Source organism: Budorcas taxicolor, chromosome 7, assembly GCF_023091745.1.
Source record: "Budorcas taxicolor isolate Tak-1 chromosome 7, Takin1.1, whole genome shotgun sequence".
Taxonomy (NCBI): domain Eukaryota; kingdom Metazoa; phylum Chordata; class Mammalia; order Artiodactyla; family Bovidae; genus Budorcas; species Budorcas taxicolor.
The window spans coordinates 89,406,569-89,422,754 of record NC_068916.1 but is presented as its reverse complement, the minus strand read 5'-3'; the positions used below and the strand labels follow the sequence as shown (position 1 = coordinate 89,422,754).

The following is a 16,186-nucleotide window of genomic DNA, read 5'->3' as shown; positions in this document are numbered from 1 at the left end:
TAAGTATTAACAAATTAGTTTTCTCAAACATATTTCAGTAGAGTCAAAATAATATCCAACAAAAGGACACACTTTTTTTTGCAGGAATTTAATGTGTAAACAAATAAAAAATAAGCATTAGAGCAACAAAACAGTTTTGCACCTTATATATAGAAATTTTAAAGACACTTCACCATCAAGTATGAGGCGAATCTCTGCACTAAAGTTTACCTTCTTACAGAATAATCTCACAGTCTTGTTAGATTTTAAGCCAGAAAAATAAGATTGCCACTGTTAAAGCAACCCACAAATACTTCCTGCCTGTTCTCACAATTAGTCTACTTTAAACTTATAAAAAGATCTTCCCAAGGAGGAAGGCAATGCACTTAATAGACATGGCTGGGCCTCCCCAGCAAATCCTTGCCCGTAGTAGATGCTTTACCATCTGTAGGACTAAAATGGTGGCAACTGACTGAAAGCCAGGAAAAGATTCCTGTATCTTTGGGGTATTTGCCTGATTCACATGTTATCTTCAGATTCATAAAAAAGGAAGTAAACAGAACAATAAGGTAAGATTTGTATAAATTAAATAGTATTTAGCTGTAGCACTAAGGAGTTGAGAGAAAAAGAAGCATGTAATTTACCAATCCTAAATGACTATTGCCCATTACAACTGAAAAGTGAGACTTCTCCTCTTAGGTAGATTGCTACTTTAGAGTGTTTCATTCATGTTTTCCATTTATAATCTTTAAAATTTTTCATAAACTCCTTTAAGAAATCCCATAGGATCAACACAATACTGAATAATGGCCCTCACACCCATAGTGAATGATCTGAGGAAATATTACAGTTGAAAGTGGTCTTTTTTTTCCTGAGAAAGCCATATTACAAAATGGCACAAGACAATACACATTTTTTTCCACTAGAAAATAAGATGGGAAAATCAGATTTCAATACATTTTGTGAGGAAAATAAGTCTGTCTCTCAAAACTGTTTTCAATCGCTTTGCCAGTTACAATTTTTTTAGAGGGTGAGAATCAAATTTAAGCATGATCATTGCCATAAGGTGAGAGAATGAACACACATGGTGAACTCTGGGTGGAATTTAAGCAGTTTTCATAGAAAACTGTTTACAAGTGAAGAAACTAAGGCACAGAAAACCTCATTAAGTTCAATTTCAAGGCTGAGTTTAATAGTAAAGGTAGAAACAGAATCTACGGCTCTGATTCTCAGGTCAGAGGGCAATGCGTGGTATCTTCCCAAGAGGGAAAAGTTATTTCTTCTGGTGAGTAATGTTAATAAATCATTTTAAAAATACATAATAAGAATGTCTTTGAAAATCTTTGGCATATGTGAGTCATTGGAAGCTGAAGATTTTAGATATCTTCTCTCCTACCCCAATACAAAAAGGGGAGCTAGTTTTTAAATGAGTCAAAAAAGATTAATCTCAATTTCAAAGTGACCTGAGTTTTATTCTGCATTGTTAAATCAATTGGACAGTTTGAATCCTATGAAATGTAACAGAGGCCACTACACCTCACAGATTACACATATATGCATTCTGCAATGAGATTTATACAACTTGAACTTACTCCACATTTTCATCAAGTATGAAATTAAATACCTCAGTCTAATTTTTCATTAACCGATGACTCAAAGATAATAAACTTGTTACAGTGGGATGATTAGTTGATCTATAGGATGATATGAAATTAGCCTCAAATTCAGGTATTTATTTATCCCAGGTCTTTGTATTGGTTTCAGATTAAATTGTGAAATTAGCTCAGATTGGCATTTTTCCCTGTGCGTGTGTTTCCAATCACAAAACTTTTAATCTCATAAAATATGCATTTGTAAGAGCTCAGGTAGGTTTATGTAGTCATAATATAGTGGCACAGAACATACCATGTAAAAGTAAAAAATAAAATTATTTTCAAGTTTCTTTGTTTCTAAAGTGCTCCACGTGCAGTATTAAACCAACTTTCAGATTACAGAAATCCATTATGACTAGTAGCAGTTTTAGAAAAGATCAGCAATTAAATAATAATTTTTTAAAGTATGAATACATAGATTAAAAGATGCAAAAACTCTTAAAAAAAAGATGCAGAAACTCTTCAGGCACATTCTAATCCAAAACATAAAAAAAAACAATCCACTTGAATACATTAGAGAGATGACAGAGGTGTTGAGAAGGAATGTCAGTGTCAGAGATTGACTGACAAGGTAACTAGTGTGTAAACTCAGAGTGGTTCTGAATATTTTAGTAACAAGTATTTTTCTAACAAAACAGTAACAAAAATAAAGTACTTACTCATTTCTTATCAGAAATAAAATAGAAAATAAGTCTGTCCAAACGTTCAGAAGCTGTATCATAAAAATATTTTATGAGAAATTCCATAGCTAGTAGGTTGCTTCATCCATGTTGTCGTCACTGTCTGCACCAAAATCATCTCCATCTTCAAAGTAGGAATTAATGTAGTCATTTTCCTAAGTGAAATGGTATACTCCTCAGTAAACTTTAAAAGTATGAGTAGTAACATTAAAGAATATAACGTGGGCTATCCCTTTAAACATAAGTTTATAAATACCAAAGTTAGGTAACTAGAAACTATGCCAGGCTTAAAAGTCTCTGTTATTTCAATGCTTAAAACATTAACTTTCACACATCTACCTGTGCTCTTTCTTCCTCGAGACCACCATCCCCTACTAGTCTCAGGCACCAACTAGCTGAGAGAACATACGCGGGTGCCCATTACACGTTACCAGCATACATCTCATTCATTATACCTTAGAAGAGGGATAATACGTGGTTTAGCTAGTTTAACCACTATACACTTACTCCAAACAAATGTACAAACAATAAATGAAGCCAGTTTACACTAACATTCATTTGACTACACCAGAACTAAGGTTTTCAGTTATAATAGCTGAGCATAAGCAGAGATTTTTGCTTCCTATCAAAATAAATAAAAGACCTCAAGATAGTGAATCAAATATAGAAGATAACATACTACATTCTATCTAGGGTGGCTCAGTTTCTTTTAAGAGAGATTAATCCCCTGGGAACATTCCAGTTCTTCTGGGTGAGTAAGACTCAGTTCAGTTCAGTTCAGTCGCTCAGTCGTGTCCGACCTTTTGCAACCCCATGAATCACAGCACGCCAGGCCTCCCTGTCCATCACCAACTCCCGGAGTTCACTCAGACTCATGTCCATCAAGTCAGTGATGCCATCCAGCCATCTCATCCTCTGTCGTCCCCTTCTCCTCCTGCCCCCAATCCCTCCCAGCATCAGAGTCTTTTCCAATGAGTCAACTTGTCGCATGAGGTGGCCAAAGTACTGGAGTTTCAGCTTTAGCATCTACTATCCATGTAAATGACTCAAGATAGTTCTGCTTTCTACCAAATATTCAAAAATCCATTTTGGATATAGATCAAAAGAGACTTAAGGGAGTTATTAACCATGCAGTGCATGGACTGTCACTGGATTCCACCTGGAACAAGCAAATATTTTTTTCCAATCAAAACAATCTGAACACTAGTTTAATACTTGATGATATTAAAGAAATACATTTTATTCTGTTAGCTATGATAATGTTACTGTGATAAAGAGCCCTTATTTTTGAGTACATACTGAAATAATGAAGCTGAAGTTCCCAATACTTCGGCCGACTGATGCGAAGAACTGACTCAATGGAAATGACCCTGATGTTGGGAAAGATTAAAAGCAGCAGGAAAAGGGGATGACAGAAGATAAGATGGCTGGATGGAATCACTGACTCAATGCACATAAGCAAGCTCCAGGAGTTGGTGACGGACAGGGAGGCCAGGTGTGCTGCAGTCCATGGGGTCACCAAGAGCTGGATATGACTGAGCGACTGAGCTGACTGAAATATTTATGGATGAAATGATACAATGCCTGGGATTTGCTTTACAATGATCCAAGGCAGCTGGGGCTTTGAAGGGGGTTGGGGGGCAGGAGTGGACTGGGTGGATGAAAGAGCGGCAGAAAGGCTGGCTATGAATTGATGATTGTTAAAGCTGAGTGCTGAGTCTGTAGGTGTTTTTATTACTAGTCACTAGGTTTTGAACATGATTGAAATTTGCCATAAAAAATTAACCTCCAAGATATTGTTTTGAGGGTGTTAGCCTGCTGTGGCCCCCTTTGCCTGGCAAAGCACAAAGCTATTCTTTTCTATTTCACCCCATGCCAAATTAATCTCTATATCTCTATTATCTATAGCAGGAACTATCACAGAGTAATTAAGAAATAGAGACTATTCTCAAAAGAAAGTCTCCTGGATATCATCTTTTTTAGGATCTGCATGGCGGGATACTATATATGAATTTATATAAATAACGTAAGAAAGTTAACTTGTATTATTCAGGTATGTCTTTCATTACTTTGTCCTCCCTAAACACTTTAATTTCCTGTTTCCAGCTCAGACCCTTACTATATCTAGGAAGTTGTCCTGGTTTCTCTGGTGCTAAGAAATCCAACAGTCTGGAAACCTGGCTGAATCCTGGGGGTAGTGTGTGGGGGAGGGGTGGCATGGTTCAGGTGAGGCCACCTTGTACACGAGACCCTGCTGAGGACACCGGTGTGGAGCTGTAAGCCAGCCAGTTTGTACACACAGGTGGAAACGAGAAAGGAAGAGACACTGCATTTCAAACTGAGCATATGCTACTTGGGTTTAGACATCAGCATGTCCAAGTAGGTTCAGTGACTCACATTTGGTAATTCTGTGAGATTAGTAATCTTGATACATAGACTGGTACAGAGTCAGAACCTGTTGAAACTGATGGTGTAAAGGGTTCTTGGCTTCATTTGGGCCCCTGCTCTTTAACTACAACATTCAAAAGGCTGAAGAAAAAGTCCATGTTTTCTCAATTTTACATGTAGGTGTTATATAGATAATTCGCTCCATTTTACTCTTCCAAACAAAATGCTTATCGCATCCTCTCTCTCTATATATATATCAATGAATTGCTGCTAAGTCACTTCAGTTGTGTCCGACTGTGCGACCCCATAGTCAGCAGCCCACCAGGCTCCCCCATCCCTGGGATTCTCCAGGCAAGAACACCAGAGTGGGTTGCCATTTCCTTCTCCAATGAGTTAATTAGCAGTAATTTTTCATTAGTTAACTGCTAGAAAGAGTGAAGAGAGTAACTTTAAATATGGAAAGGCTTTGAGCTTGCTTATACCCAGACTCACCTAGCCTCACCCTTAAAATATGTATCATTTGTTTATTAAAGTAGAAAGTTGGGTTTTCTAAAAATGAAATACAGTTATATGAACCCATTGGTGGTGTTTAGTACTCTATATAGAATTCTGAAATTACCAGAATTCTAATGTTTGTTGTTCTTGTTAGGACAGATGTTAATTTCAAACACAGCTCAACTCAAGTCTAGACTTTATAAACAGAGCATTTCAAAAGCCAAAGAATATTCAGGAAAATTTCAAAAAAGAGTAACACACTCTTAAAATATTAACAAATAATGAGAAGTTTCTATTAACTGGAATGTCTTAGTGATGATTCAGACATAGATCAATGGAACAGAGGCCAGAAATACGTCTAAGCAGATGAAGGAATCTAAGAGCTGATAAAGGAGAATTTCAAATCAATGCAGAAAGAAAAAAGGGAGGGGGGTTCAGGGTTGGGAACTCATGTACACCTGTGGCAGATTCATGTCAATGTATGGCAAAACCAATACAGTATTGTAAAGTAAAAAAAAAAAAATTAAAAAAAATAAGAAAATTATTTAGTACATGAGGCAGGCAATTGGCTAGCCATTTGGAAGCAGATAAAAATGAATCAATACCCTTCCTGCACACCCAATATAAATTTCATTAAAACCAAAATTTAAGGCAAAGTAATTGTAGCATATAATTAAGATTTCTTAGGTGGAGCAGTTCAGGTGAAAGATTCATCAGTGTGGTGTGTGAAGCTGAAATGGAGTGAAGACAATGGTCACTGGAATGTATCAACAGAAGAAACTCTTCTGTGAGGCATCTACAAAGTCCCAAAGAGGCCGTGACCAACAAAATCACCCTGCTTGATTGACTCCAGCTTATTTTGAAATGCACCTTGTTTCTGAAAGTTGGAAATCCCAAATCTAAAACACGGAGTTCTGACTCAGTCATACTTGAGGTTGAATTATGAATGTTCTCTGATAGCGTCCACATGCACTTTGGGATTTAAAACCAGATGGTATTTCTGGGATTCCCCCTCAAAATATGACTAAACCCATAATTTATACCTTATTGTTGACTTAAAGTGCTAAGTAGATAAATCTCAAACTAAACTGAACCATTTCCTTAACTTACAAACTTCCACGGTCAAAGCTGTCTATCAAGTAACTCTCACCTCCTACATTCCATTTGGTATCACTATAATTTCAGTGTTATAATTCTAGTACCAAAGACTTGATGCCATGGATAATAATATACCCCTGGTTTCCATCAACTTGGTTTTTGTTTAACATTTTGATTATATACCACATATCTGATTCCTTATTAGATCATCCTTAAGGTTAGGAGCTTTGCTACTCTCCCAGAATAGACCATTACCTCTTCTTGCTCTTCTTCATCATATTCCTCTTGTTCTGCAGCGTCGTCTTCCTCATCATCATCGCCTTCTTTACTTTTCTCTTTGCCTCCTTCTTTCTCTTCATTTTCCTCATCTGATTTTTCACCTTCACCTTTCTTTTCCAATTCCTGGTATAAATGAGCTTCATTAATTTAAATGGAAACCACCAGACTCTGACGTTCCTGCCCAACCTCAAAAGAACAGTTACCTACCACCTAATTCTAACCCTCCCTTACCAACACCTCCAGGCCCTCACTTAGGACACTCTGAGCTACCTCAAGAAAGGAGGTACTCATTGGCTCGTCATTAGATGGGTGCCTTCTTTGATTTTGTTATTTCATAACTTGGTCTTGGGGGAATTCCCTGGTGGTCCAGTGGCTAAGACTCTGTGCTCCCGATACAGGAGGGCTGGGTTCAATCCCTGGTCAGGGAACTAGATCCCATGTGCCACAACTAAGAAAGACTCTATGCAGCCAAATAAATAAAAATATTTTAAAAAAAGAACACACAAAAACCTCAGTCTTGGGCAATGCTTCGATTTCGGCTCTACAGCATAGTGCTTTATCTTTATGATTACTATCCTACTTCCTTCTAAATTATTTTGATTCAGCTTATGAAGAACTTTCAGAATGTTATTTTGTTTTTCTTCTCCTTCATGAAAGGAGAAAAAAGAATGTAATGGTAACATTTCAAAGTGTCTATGTTTTAGCTGCTAACTAAAACTGTTTAAAATAATATAAAGTCACCTTGGGGTGAATTATCCTATTTGCAGATTATCCATGTTTTTTAACATTTCATTATTTTTTTAAATTTATTTTTAATTGGAGGATAATTGCTTTACAATGTTGTGTTGGTTTCTAATGTAAAATGTGATATCTATGTTTTTATCTCTGTTCTCTCTCGTTATATACTTCCCATATCCAAGGATTTTTGTTTCGTAATGTATCTGGCAGGTTGAAAAAAAAGAGAGATTAAAACTCAAATCTGAGTCAATATTAGTACTTATTAATACTCCTAAGAATGGAGGCAAAGAAGAGATACAGAGTTAGAAAATCTTTGATTATGTGATGGCTCCACTTACCTTGTTAAAATCACTATGCCACCTTCTCGTAAGACACAGATTTAACTTTAAGATTATATCTTTATATTTCTATTATGACTACCAACATTTATTTTCCATTTGATAAAAGTAACCTGTTTTCATTACTGTTATTATCCACTCACTAATCTATCCTATGTTTAATTTGCACAAGTGACAGAATTTCACAAGTTTTCTAAGAGGTGGGGAACAGCAATAGTTTTATATATTAATACTCATAATTGAGGCATAAGATCAGTTTAGCTAAAACATTATTATTCTTAATCAGAACTCTAATTCATAAATCTGTACATACTGCACCTTATTGTAAGATATTTGCTCTGTAGATTACATACAGAGAGAAAACATACTTTGTATCTGGCATAACTACAACTTTATTCCATTTGGCTCTTAAATATTTTTAAAAATCCACTCAAATATGAATTTAAGGAAAGCAAAGGCAATGGGGGCAGGAGGAGGAGGGGACGACAGAGGATGAGATGGCTGGATGGCATCACCGACTCAATGGACGTGAGTCTGAGTGAACTCCGGGAGTTGGTGATGGCAGGGAGGCCTGGCGTGCTGCGATTCATGGGGTTGCAAAGAGTTGGACACGACTGAGCAACTGAACTGAACTGAACTGAAAGGCAATGAAAGACTACATCAGATAGTCTCAATTTTTAATAAAAATTCAAACTCCACCTTTCTTGTCACCCTACCCTGCTTAGCTAGAACAAATAAAATGAAGGTAATAGATATAAGATGATTTATCTTCATACTGGGGCTACTGACCCATGTTACCTTTTATGAGTTATTACTACAATATAATGTGTGCAATTTTTATCAACTGGCAGTCCCTCTGGAAAATTGCAAGCAAACAAAATAGTATTTACAGATATTTTGAAATGTCTATAGATACACACCTATATATAAAATGATGCTATGTTAATGTTAATTAAGATATAGCATTTTTATTTTCTATTTTAATCAAACCCTAGTAAAAAGGCCTACATCCCACAAGACTGTAGTTTAAAGTGAACTGTAGGGCTATTTTTAACTCTGTGCAAAGTATACGCTATATCTGAAAAATCATGCTGTTAGCTCTTATTTCATAATTAGCAATAGAATTATTTAAACCAGTTATGTAAAAATATTTTTTAAATATAGAATTCATTCAGTCTATGTAGGGAATGGGAGGTCTTGATTTCCAATACTGCCATCTCAATTATCTCCAAATAAATAACCTCAACTGTATTCCTATCACGTAGACGTAAATCAAACCAATAAAATACCTAAATCAATTAAGAAATATCAGCTTTATAAAATTTAGAAAAATGGCCTCCCACACACTGTCTCATCAAGTCATTCCCTTTGTGTTAGGCTATTAGTCTTCATCTGTCTATTTAGTAATCTCCATTTTCTCTTCTGTAAGACGTAACTATTTGCCCTTACTACTGTATGGATTTAAGAACAATGGGAATAACAATGTAAAACACACAATGTGCAAACACTTTAAAAACAGTTAACTTATGGGCAGGAAACAGTCCTTTTTGTTTAACTACTGTTGACCACCCAACAGAGACATTCACCTAGAAGCATGTCATACAGAAATACGCCCAAGTATTAGTTTACTGCTGTCTGACTATTCCCACCATAAGATGTGACTGTGGATGCCATTTCCTCTCCACAGAAGTTTTATTAAAGAAAACCTGCAACGACTTTTGCGAAGAAATGAATAATTGAGTCGTCTGGAAGCTAACTGTTCTATTAAAGTTGCTAACTTATTGGGATTTCTAGATTTAAAACTCCCGTTTTGACAATGTGCGTGATGAAAAAAGGTGTTTAAATTTAGGGCATAAGGAGATACAATTTTTTCTGATGAGAATCCACATCCAGAGGTCCAGACTAAATTTCCTTATAGCACACCTCATCTGAGCAACTTCTTTCGAGGAAGTTTTAAGAACAGTCAGAATCTGTGTTCAATCAATACAAGGTGGCTAGTTCTGCAACCCCATCCATCATTTCATCCCAGTTAAACCTGACACTTATCGCTACTCCTTCAACAATCCTCCTGGCTTGATTTTCAGACAAGTGATCTTCAGCGCCTGTACTGGTCAAAAGTAAAATTTAACCAAGATTTCCAAGCTTAGAGCAAAGACGTGGAGGAGCCTGAGGAACAGGTCAGGGCAGCAGAGTAGTCCGGCAGACAGGCTGTGGCACCATGGCTGAGAGAGGCGGTCCCGGGCAGCAGGGAACCCTTCAGACACTGACCAGGGACCACCACCTTCCGTGTTGCAGCCAACTAAGTCCAAATCCTTAACACTAAAGGAGTTCAGTTCACATCTTACCTTCTTCCTTAGACACTGAGGTTTTTAAATCGGAGATTGTTCTTAAGTGCCTTCTATCAGCTGTGCTCATCCTACACCTTGCAGGGAGTAGAAACTTAAAGCAATGTTCACTCATTATCTTTAAAGGGTGAATGAAAGATTTTTCCATAAAGGAAAAATGAGAAAAAAAAAAGAGTTTCAGTTACCATGTAGCTATGCTAACTTGGTCAGGCAAGTTTTAAAGCCTTGACTTCCTCATTGGTAAATAAGGAATAATAATACCTATTCTCTTTGTTGTTATGAAGTCTTAAGGACATAACAGATGTAAAAAAGAGCCTGCTATATAAAAAGTTCTCAAAAAGCAATAGCTGCTATCATAATTATATCATCATCATCATCACTATCACAATCAATGCAAGGTAATTCATGCATTGACAGTGGGAATAAGGGAATAAACTGGAATAACCTCTATGGAGAATGACCTGCCATTATTTATGCATATTATCTATATTTTCTATATTATACAGTACATATAACAATTAACCTAGCAAATCTACCTCTAGAAATCTTCCTTACACAAGTGAAATCACATACTTAACATGGATTCACTGTTCCACTGTATATATATATATACATGTATATATATATATATATATTTTTTTTAATTAAAAAAAATTTTTTTGGCCATGCCATATGGCATGTGGGATTTTAGTCTCCCAACCAGGGATCAAATGCGTGCGCCTTCTGCAGTGAAAGCTCAGAGCCTTAACCACTGGACCACCAGGGAAGTCCTAGCATTACTTCTAATAGTGAAACACTAAATGAAACACGTGCGTGTGCTAGGTCGCTTCAGTCCTGTGTGACTCTTTGCGACTCTGTGGACCAGAGCATGCCAGGCTTGTCTGTCCTTGGGATTCTCCAGGCAAGAATACTGGAGTGGGTTGCCATGCCCTCCTCCAGGGGATCTTCCTGACCCAGGGGTTGAACCTGCATCTCTTTATGTCTCCTGCGTTGGCAGGCAGGTTCTTTACCACTAGTGCCCCCTGGGAAGCCCTCTGGTATTTCACAGAGCTTCCTATCCTCTGTGAAATACTTTTTAACGAACAATCACAGCCAGGACAGCCATGTATGTAACGTCCATCAACAGGTTACTGATTAAATTTATTATGGTTCATTCTTATAGTGTAGCCAAAAAAAAAAGAAAGAAAAGAATGATGGAACTCTTTTGTAGACTGATACAGAAGCCAACATATTTTAAGTAATATGATAAAAAGGCAAAGAGGGCAATATGTTACTTTTTGTTATTAAAAAGAAAAAAATAGTATTTTAATGTATAAAATGTTTCTGGAAGGATATATAAGAAACTGGTAACATTGGCTGTCTCTAATAGGGGACTTGGATGGATGGCTAGGGGCAAGGATCGGAGGGCATATTTTCAGTTTATTAATTTTTAGAATTTTACATCTTTTTATTTTTCAAATATTTTTTAAAAGGCAATAAAAATAAGTGCCATAAGAAAGGATTTTCCCTCAATAGAATCTTTTAGACATAAGACAGAATAAAAGCATTAAAAATACGCATATACCAATAAGAGAAAAAAATGAGAGGTTTTTAGAGATATACATTTATGTTTCCTTCCCAGGCATAATTCAAGAGGAAAAGAGGAATAGAGTGGAAAAGAGGCAGATGATAGAAGGTGAGGCAAGCTAACAGGTGGGTAGTAGAGAGAATAGGATGGAGCCCCCATAGCTCCCAGCCAACATTGTTCAAACATTGCTAGCTACCCGGTATGCTGGGCTTGACTCTGCCAAATTCACAAGTCATTTAATAGAGACAGAAGGTGGAAAGGCTGCAGAAGACAAAAAGAGGTATGATATTTTCTCAGTCTGTTCTTATAGTGAGAAGAAAACCTTACCTCAATTTTTTTCAATACATCCACAGGATTTGTAAGTGAAGGGCCTTTGCCTGCATCCTCTGCCTTTTTGGATTTGGCGCCTGCTGAAGTAAAACCACTGGTAACACATTTTTGTATAACAGCAATTGTGTATTGAATGTCTTCGCCTTTTAATATGCCATCTAGCAGGGTGGTATGGCACACTGGACACCTAATTTGCAGGCTGAATTAACTTAAAGAATGAAAAAAATAAATCAGCACACATTAGTAATTTTCTATGATAAGGAGCAAGTGATAACCACTTAATAGGATATTTTCTAAGACTGCAACTGTTACCGAAATCGCAAGCCCGTGTGCCTGATGCACAGTGAAGCCCGTCAATACTGAACGTTAGAGTTTGGAACAGAGAAAGGTTTACTACAGATTTGCACAAGGAGCCGTACAAATGTGGCTCATGCGCTAGGAACCCCGAAGTTACTGCAAGCTTTCAGCAAGCCCCTCTAAAAGCAAAAGGTGGGGGACGGGCGTGGGTAGCAGCTGCAGGCTGCTCAGTCAGGTCATCATCAGGCAATGATGTTCCTGAAAACCTCTACCAGATGAACGCTATCCTCTGTCCTGACAACAAAGGGCAAAGTCCCAAGGCACGACGTTCACCCCCAAGGTCCCAGTCCTGGCTAAGAGGAGGCAAATCTCAGCTGGCGGCTTTTTCAGGGCCAGGTTCCCACATCCTACCCAGCTGTCATCCCTGAGGGAGTTAGGTGCCCAGCTCAACTGGCCCTCAGTCTCCTCAGGTGCCCGAAAGGGAGGCACCAGGTCTCACAGACTGTGACCCAGACAGACGGCCTCTGCTATTGGGTTTCAGAGACAGGTATGGGGGAAAGGCTCACCGAAGGCCTGAACCACAGCTAGTGGAGGGCTTTAGTGAAGGCTCTGGAGCCCAGCAGGACATAGTCCCCAGTCTGTTCCCTGGGCCCCCCTGCTGAGCTGCTGGCCCAAGACTGGGTAAGCTGAAGGGCCTCCAGCAGAAGGCCTAAATCTGCCTCTGACCTCACTCTCCACATGATGACCACCCACCACCAGTCCCTGACTGAATCACTTCCCAGTGGTCCCTCATTGACAGCTGGCTGCTTGGGGACAGGGCCACTGAGGCAACAAGCAATAGCTGAGCAAGACCTGTTGTTTGGTAACGGCGCAGAGTAATGACACACAGCAACAGCTACCTGCTAAAGGCTATGCTCATCTTGGTCTGTTATACAACCAGACATTTTACTAAAAATTCGAACTGGCAATTTATGACATCAGGGCCAAAACTGTAACAATGGTAGAAGCAGAATATATTTAGAAGAGGTGGCAAGAGTACACAGAAGAACTACACAAAAAAGATCTTCATGACCCAGATAGCCATGATGGTGTGATCACTCAGCTAGAGCCAGACATCCTAGAGTGTGAAGTCAAGTGGGCCTAAGCATCACTGTCAACAAATCTAGTGGAGATGATGGAATTCCAGTTGAGCTATTTCAAATCCTAAAAGATGATGCTGCAAAAGTGCTGCACTCAATATGCTAACAAATTTGGAAAGCTCAGCAGTGGCCACAGGACTGGAAAAAGTCAGTTTTCATTCCAATCCCAAAGAAGGGCAATGCCAAAGAATTTTCAAACTACAGCACAACTGCACTCATTTCACATGCTAGCAAGGTAATGCTCAAAGTTCTCCAGGGTAGGTTTCAACAGTACATGGACCTAGAACTTCCAGATGTACAAGCTGGATTTAGAAAAGGCAGAAGAACCAAAGATCAAATTTCCAACATCCATTCGATCACAGAAAAACCAAGAGAGTTCCAGAAAAACATGTGCTTCTGCCTCATTGTCTACACTAAAGCCTTTGATTATGTGGATCACAACAAACTGTGGAAAATTCTGAAAGGGATGGGAATACCAGAGCACCTGACCTGTCTCCTGAGAAATCTGTATGCAGGCCAAGAAGCAACAGTTAGAACCAGACGTGGAACAACAGACTGCTTCAGAATTGGGAAAGGAGTACGTCAAGGCTATATATTGTCACCTGACTTATTTAACTTATATGCAAAGTGAATGTGAAAATCGCTCAGTCGTGTCCGACTCTTTGTGACCCCATGGACTGTAGTCCAGGGAATTCTCCAGGCCAGAATACTGGAGTGGGTAGCCTTTCCCTTCTCCAGGGGATCTTCCCAACCGGGAATAGAACCCAGGTCTCCCACATTGCAGGAGGATTCTTTACCAGCTGAGACACACGGGAAGCCCTTACATCATAAGAAATGCCGGGCTGGATGAAGCACAAGTTGGAATCAGGACTGTGGGGAGAAATATCAATAAGCTCAGATGTTTAAATTTCATAACACATAAATCTGCTAAATGGATATTATAGAACATGGTCAGGTAAATAAACTTACAGTAATTATTAATCTCTTAGCCAAGAAAGTCATAGCTACATATTCAAGTCCATTCAGCAATTTTTGCTACATTCCATTCTGGTTTTATGTAATGCCCAATTCTTTTATTTATAATTGGAAAAGAAGTGTAAAATTACTAAAATCTGTTAAAAGACTATTTCAACCCCAAAACATTTACATTTTTTTTTAATCTTTGGCCAAATACATGCATATATTTGAATATTTTTATTTCTTTCAACACAACACCTGCCAATAGCTGGATCTTCAAGAAACAAACCTTTTCTGTCTTTGGCTCTTTAGGTATTATCTACTTTCTTGTAAATCAGGGGAGACCATTTTTTAAAAAAGAGAGTATATAAGCTTACCAGGAACAAAACACAAAAATTGTATAATATGCAACAAAAATATGAGAGCAGAATGGAAAAGGAAAGTTTTGCTGTGGTTTTGCTTTTCAACAAATGAAAAGCCTGACGCGCTGGAAGCTTTTACTAATCTTTAATGTGTCCATGGGCTTCTAAGGATGAGCAGTTGTGGGATGTATTTGAACATGAATTCCTCCAAATCAGATATATTCTTTTCAGCCCCGTAAAGTCTGCTAAAAATTCATGATCCACTAGGGCATGACTAGTATCATTCATGCTGCTGTGTGGGCTTAGTCGTGTCCGACTCTTTGCTCCCATGGATGTAGCCCACCAGGCTCCTCTCTCCGTGGGATTTTCTAGGCAAGAATACTGGAGAGGGTTGCCATTTCCTTCTCCAGGGGCTTTTCAGCATTGTACCAGAAGTCTTAGCTAATACACTAAGATAGGAAAAGGACATAAAAGGTATGTAGATTGGGAAGGAAGAAATAAAACTTTCTTTGTTCATAGACAATATGTAGAAAATCTGAAAGAATGGGCTAAAAAACTGGGAACTAATAAGAAATTACAGCAGGATTACAGCATACAAGGTTAATACACAAAATTCAACAGATTTCCTATATATGAACAATGAACTAGTGGAATTTGAAGTGAAAAGCATAGTGTTATTTACATTAGTACTTCCCAAAATGAAATACTTAGGTATAAGTCTAACAAAATATATATATACATGACCTATATGAGGAAGACTATAAAACTTTGAATAATGATATCAGAGAACTAAACAAATGGAGACATATTCCATATTCATTGGTAGGAAGAGCTAATATCTTCAAGATGTCTTGTCTTCCCAATTGCATCTATAAGTTCAATGCAACCTCAATCAAATTTCTAGTAAGTTATTCTACAGATACCAGCAAACTGACTCTACTATACAGATGGAACGCAAAAGACTGAGAACAGCCAACACAATACTGAAGAAAAATAACAAAGTTAGAGGATGGTACTACCTGATTTTAAAAACATACTATAAACTTACTGTAATCAAAACTATGGTATAGGTGAATAAATACATTGATCAATGAAACAGAATAGAGAGCCCAGAAAGAGACCAACATAAATATAGAAAAATGCAACTGGACTTCCATGTGCAAAAAAATAAATTTACACAGACTTTACACCCTTCACAAAAATTAACTCACAATGGATCACAGTCCTAAATGTAAAACATAAAATTATGAAACTCTTAAAAGATAACATAAGAGAAAATTTAGGTGACCTTGAGCTTGGTGATGACTTTTGAGATGCAAAACCAAAGGCATGATCCATGAACAGAAGAACAGATGACCCGGACTACATTAAAACTCAAAACTTCTGTGTAAAAGACAGTGTCAAGAGACTAAGAAGACAAACATTGGAATGGGAGAAAATGTTTGCAAAAGACATATTTGAAAAAGGACTGTGTGAAATAGAAACAAATATATACTAGTCTCAGCATCTGGTTCCAGGCAGAGAACTGCTAAAACCCTTAAA

The 16,186-nt window shown here is 37.8% G+C and overlaps 1 protein-coding gene across 1 annotated transcript in view; it reads right to left on the bottom strand.

Moving 5' to 3' along the window:
• Positions 1-2,379: 2,379 nt before the first annotated feature.
• The window catches only part of POLR3G (RNA polymerase III subunit G), a 31,152-nt gene continuing 17,345 nt past the window's right edge, over positions 2,380-16,186 (bottom strand). The window contains exons 5-7 of the mRNA XM_052644076.1: positions 11,887-11,969; positions 6,548-6,694; positions 2,380-2,466 (exon numbers count right to left, since the gene is read on the bottom strand). Of these exons, the coding sequence (XP_052500036.1) occupies positions 2,380-2,466; positions 6,548-6,694; positions 11,887-11,969 (317 nt within the window). The remainder of the gene's footprint in view (positions 2,467-6,547; positions 6,695-11,886; positions 11,970-16,186) is intronic.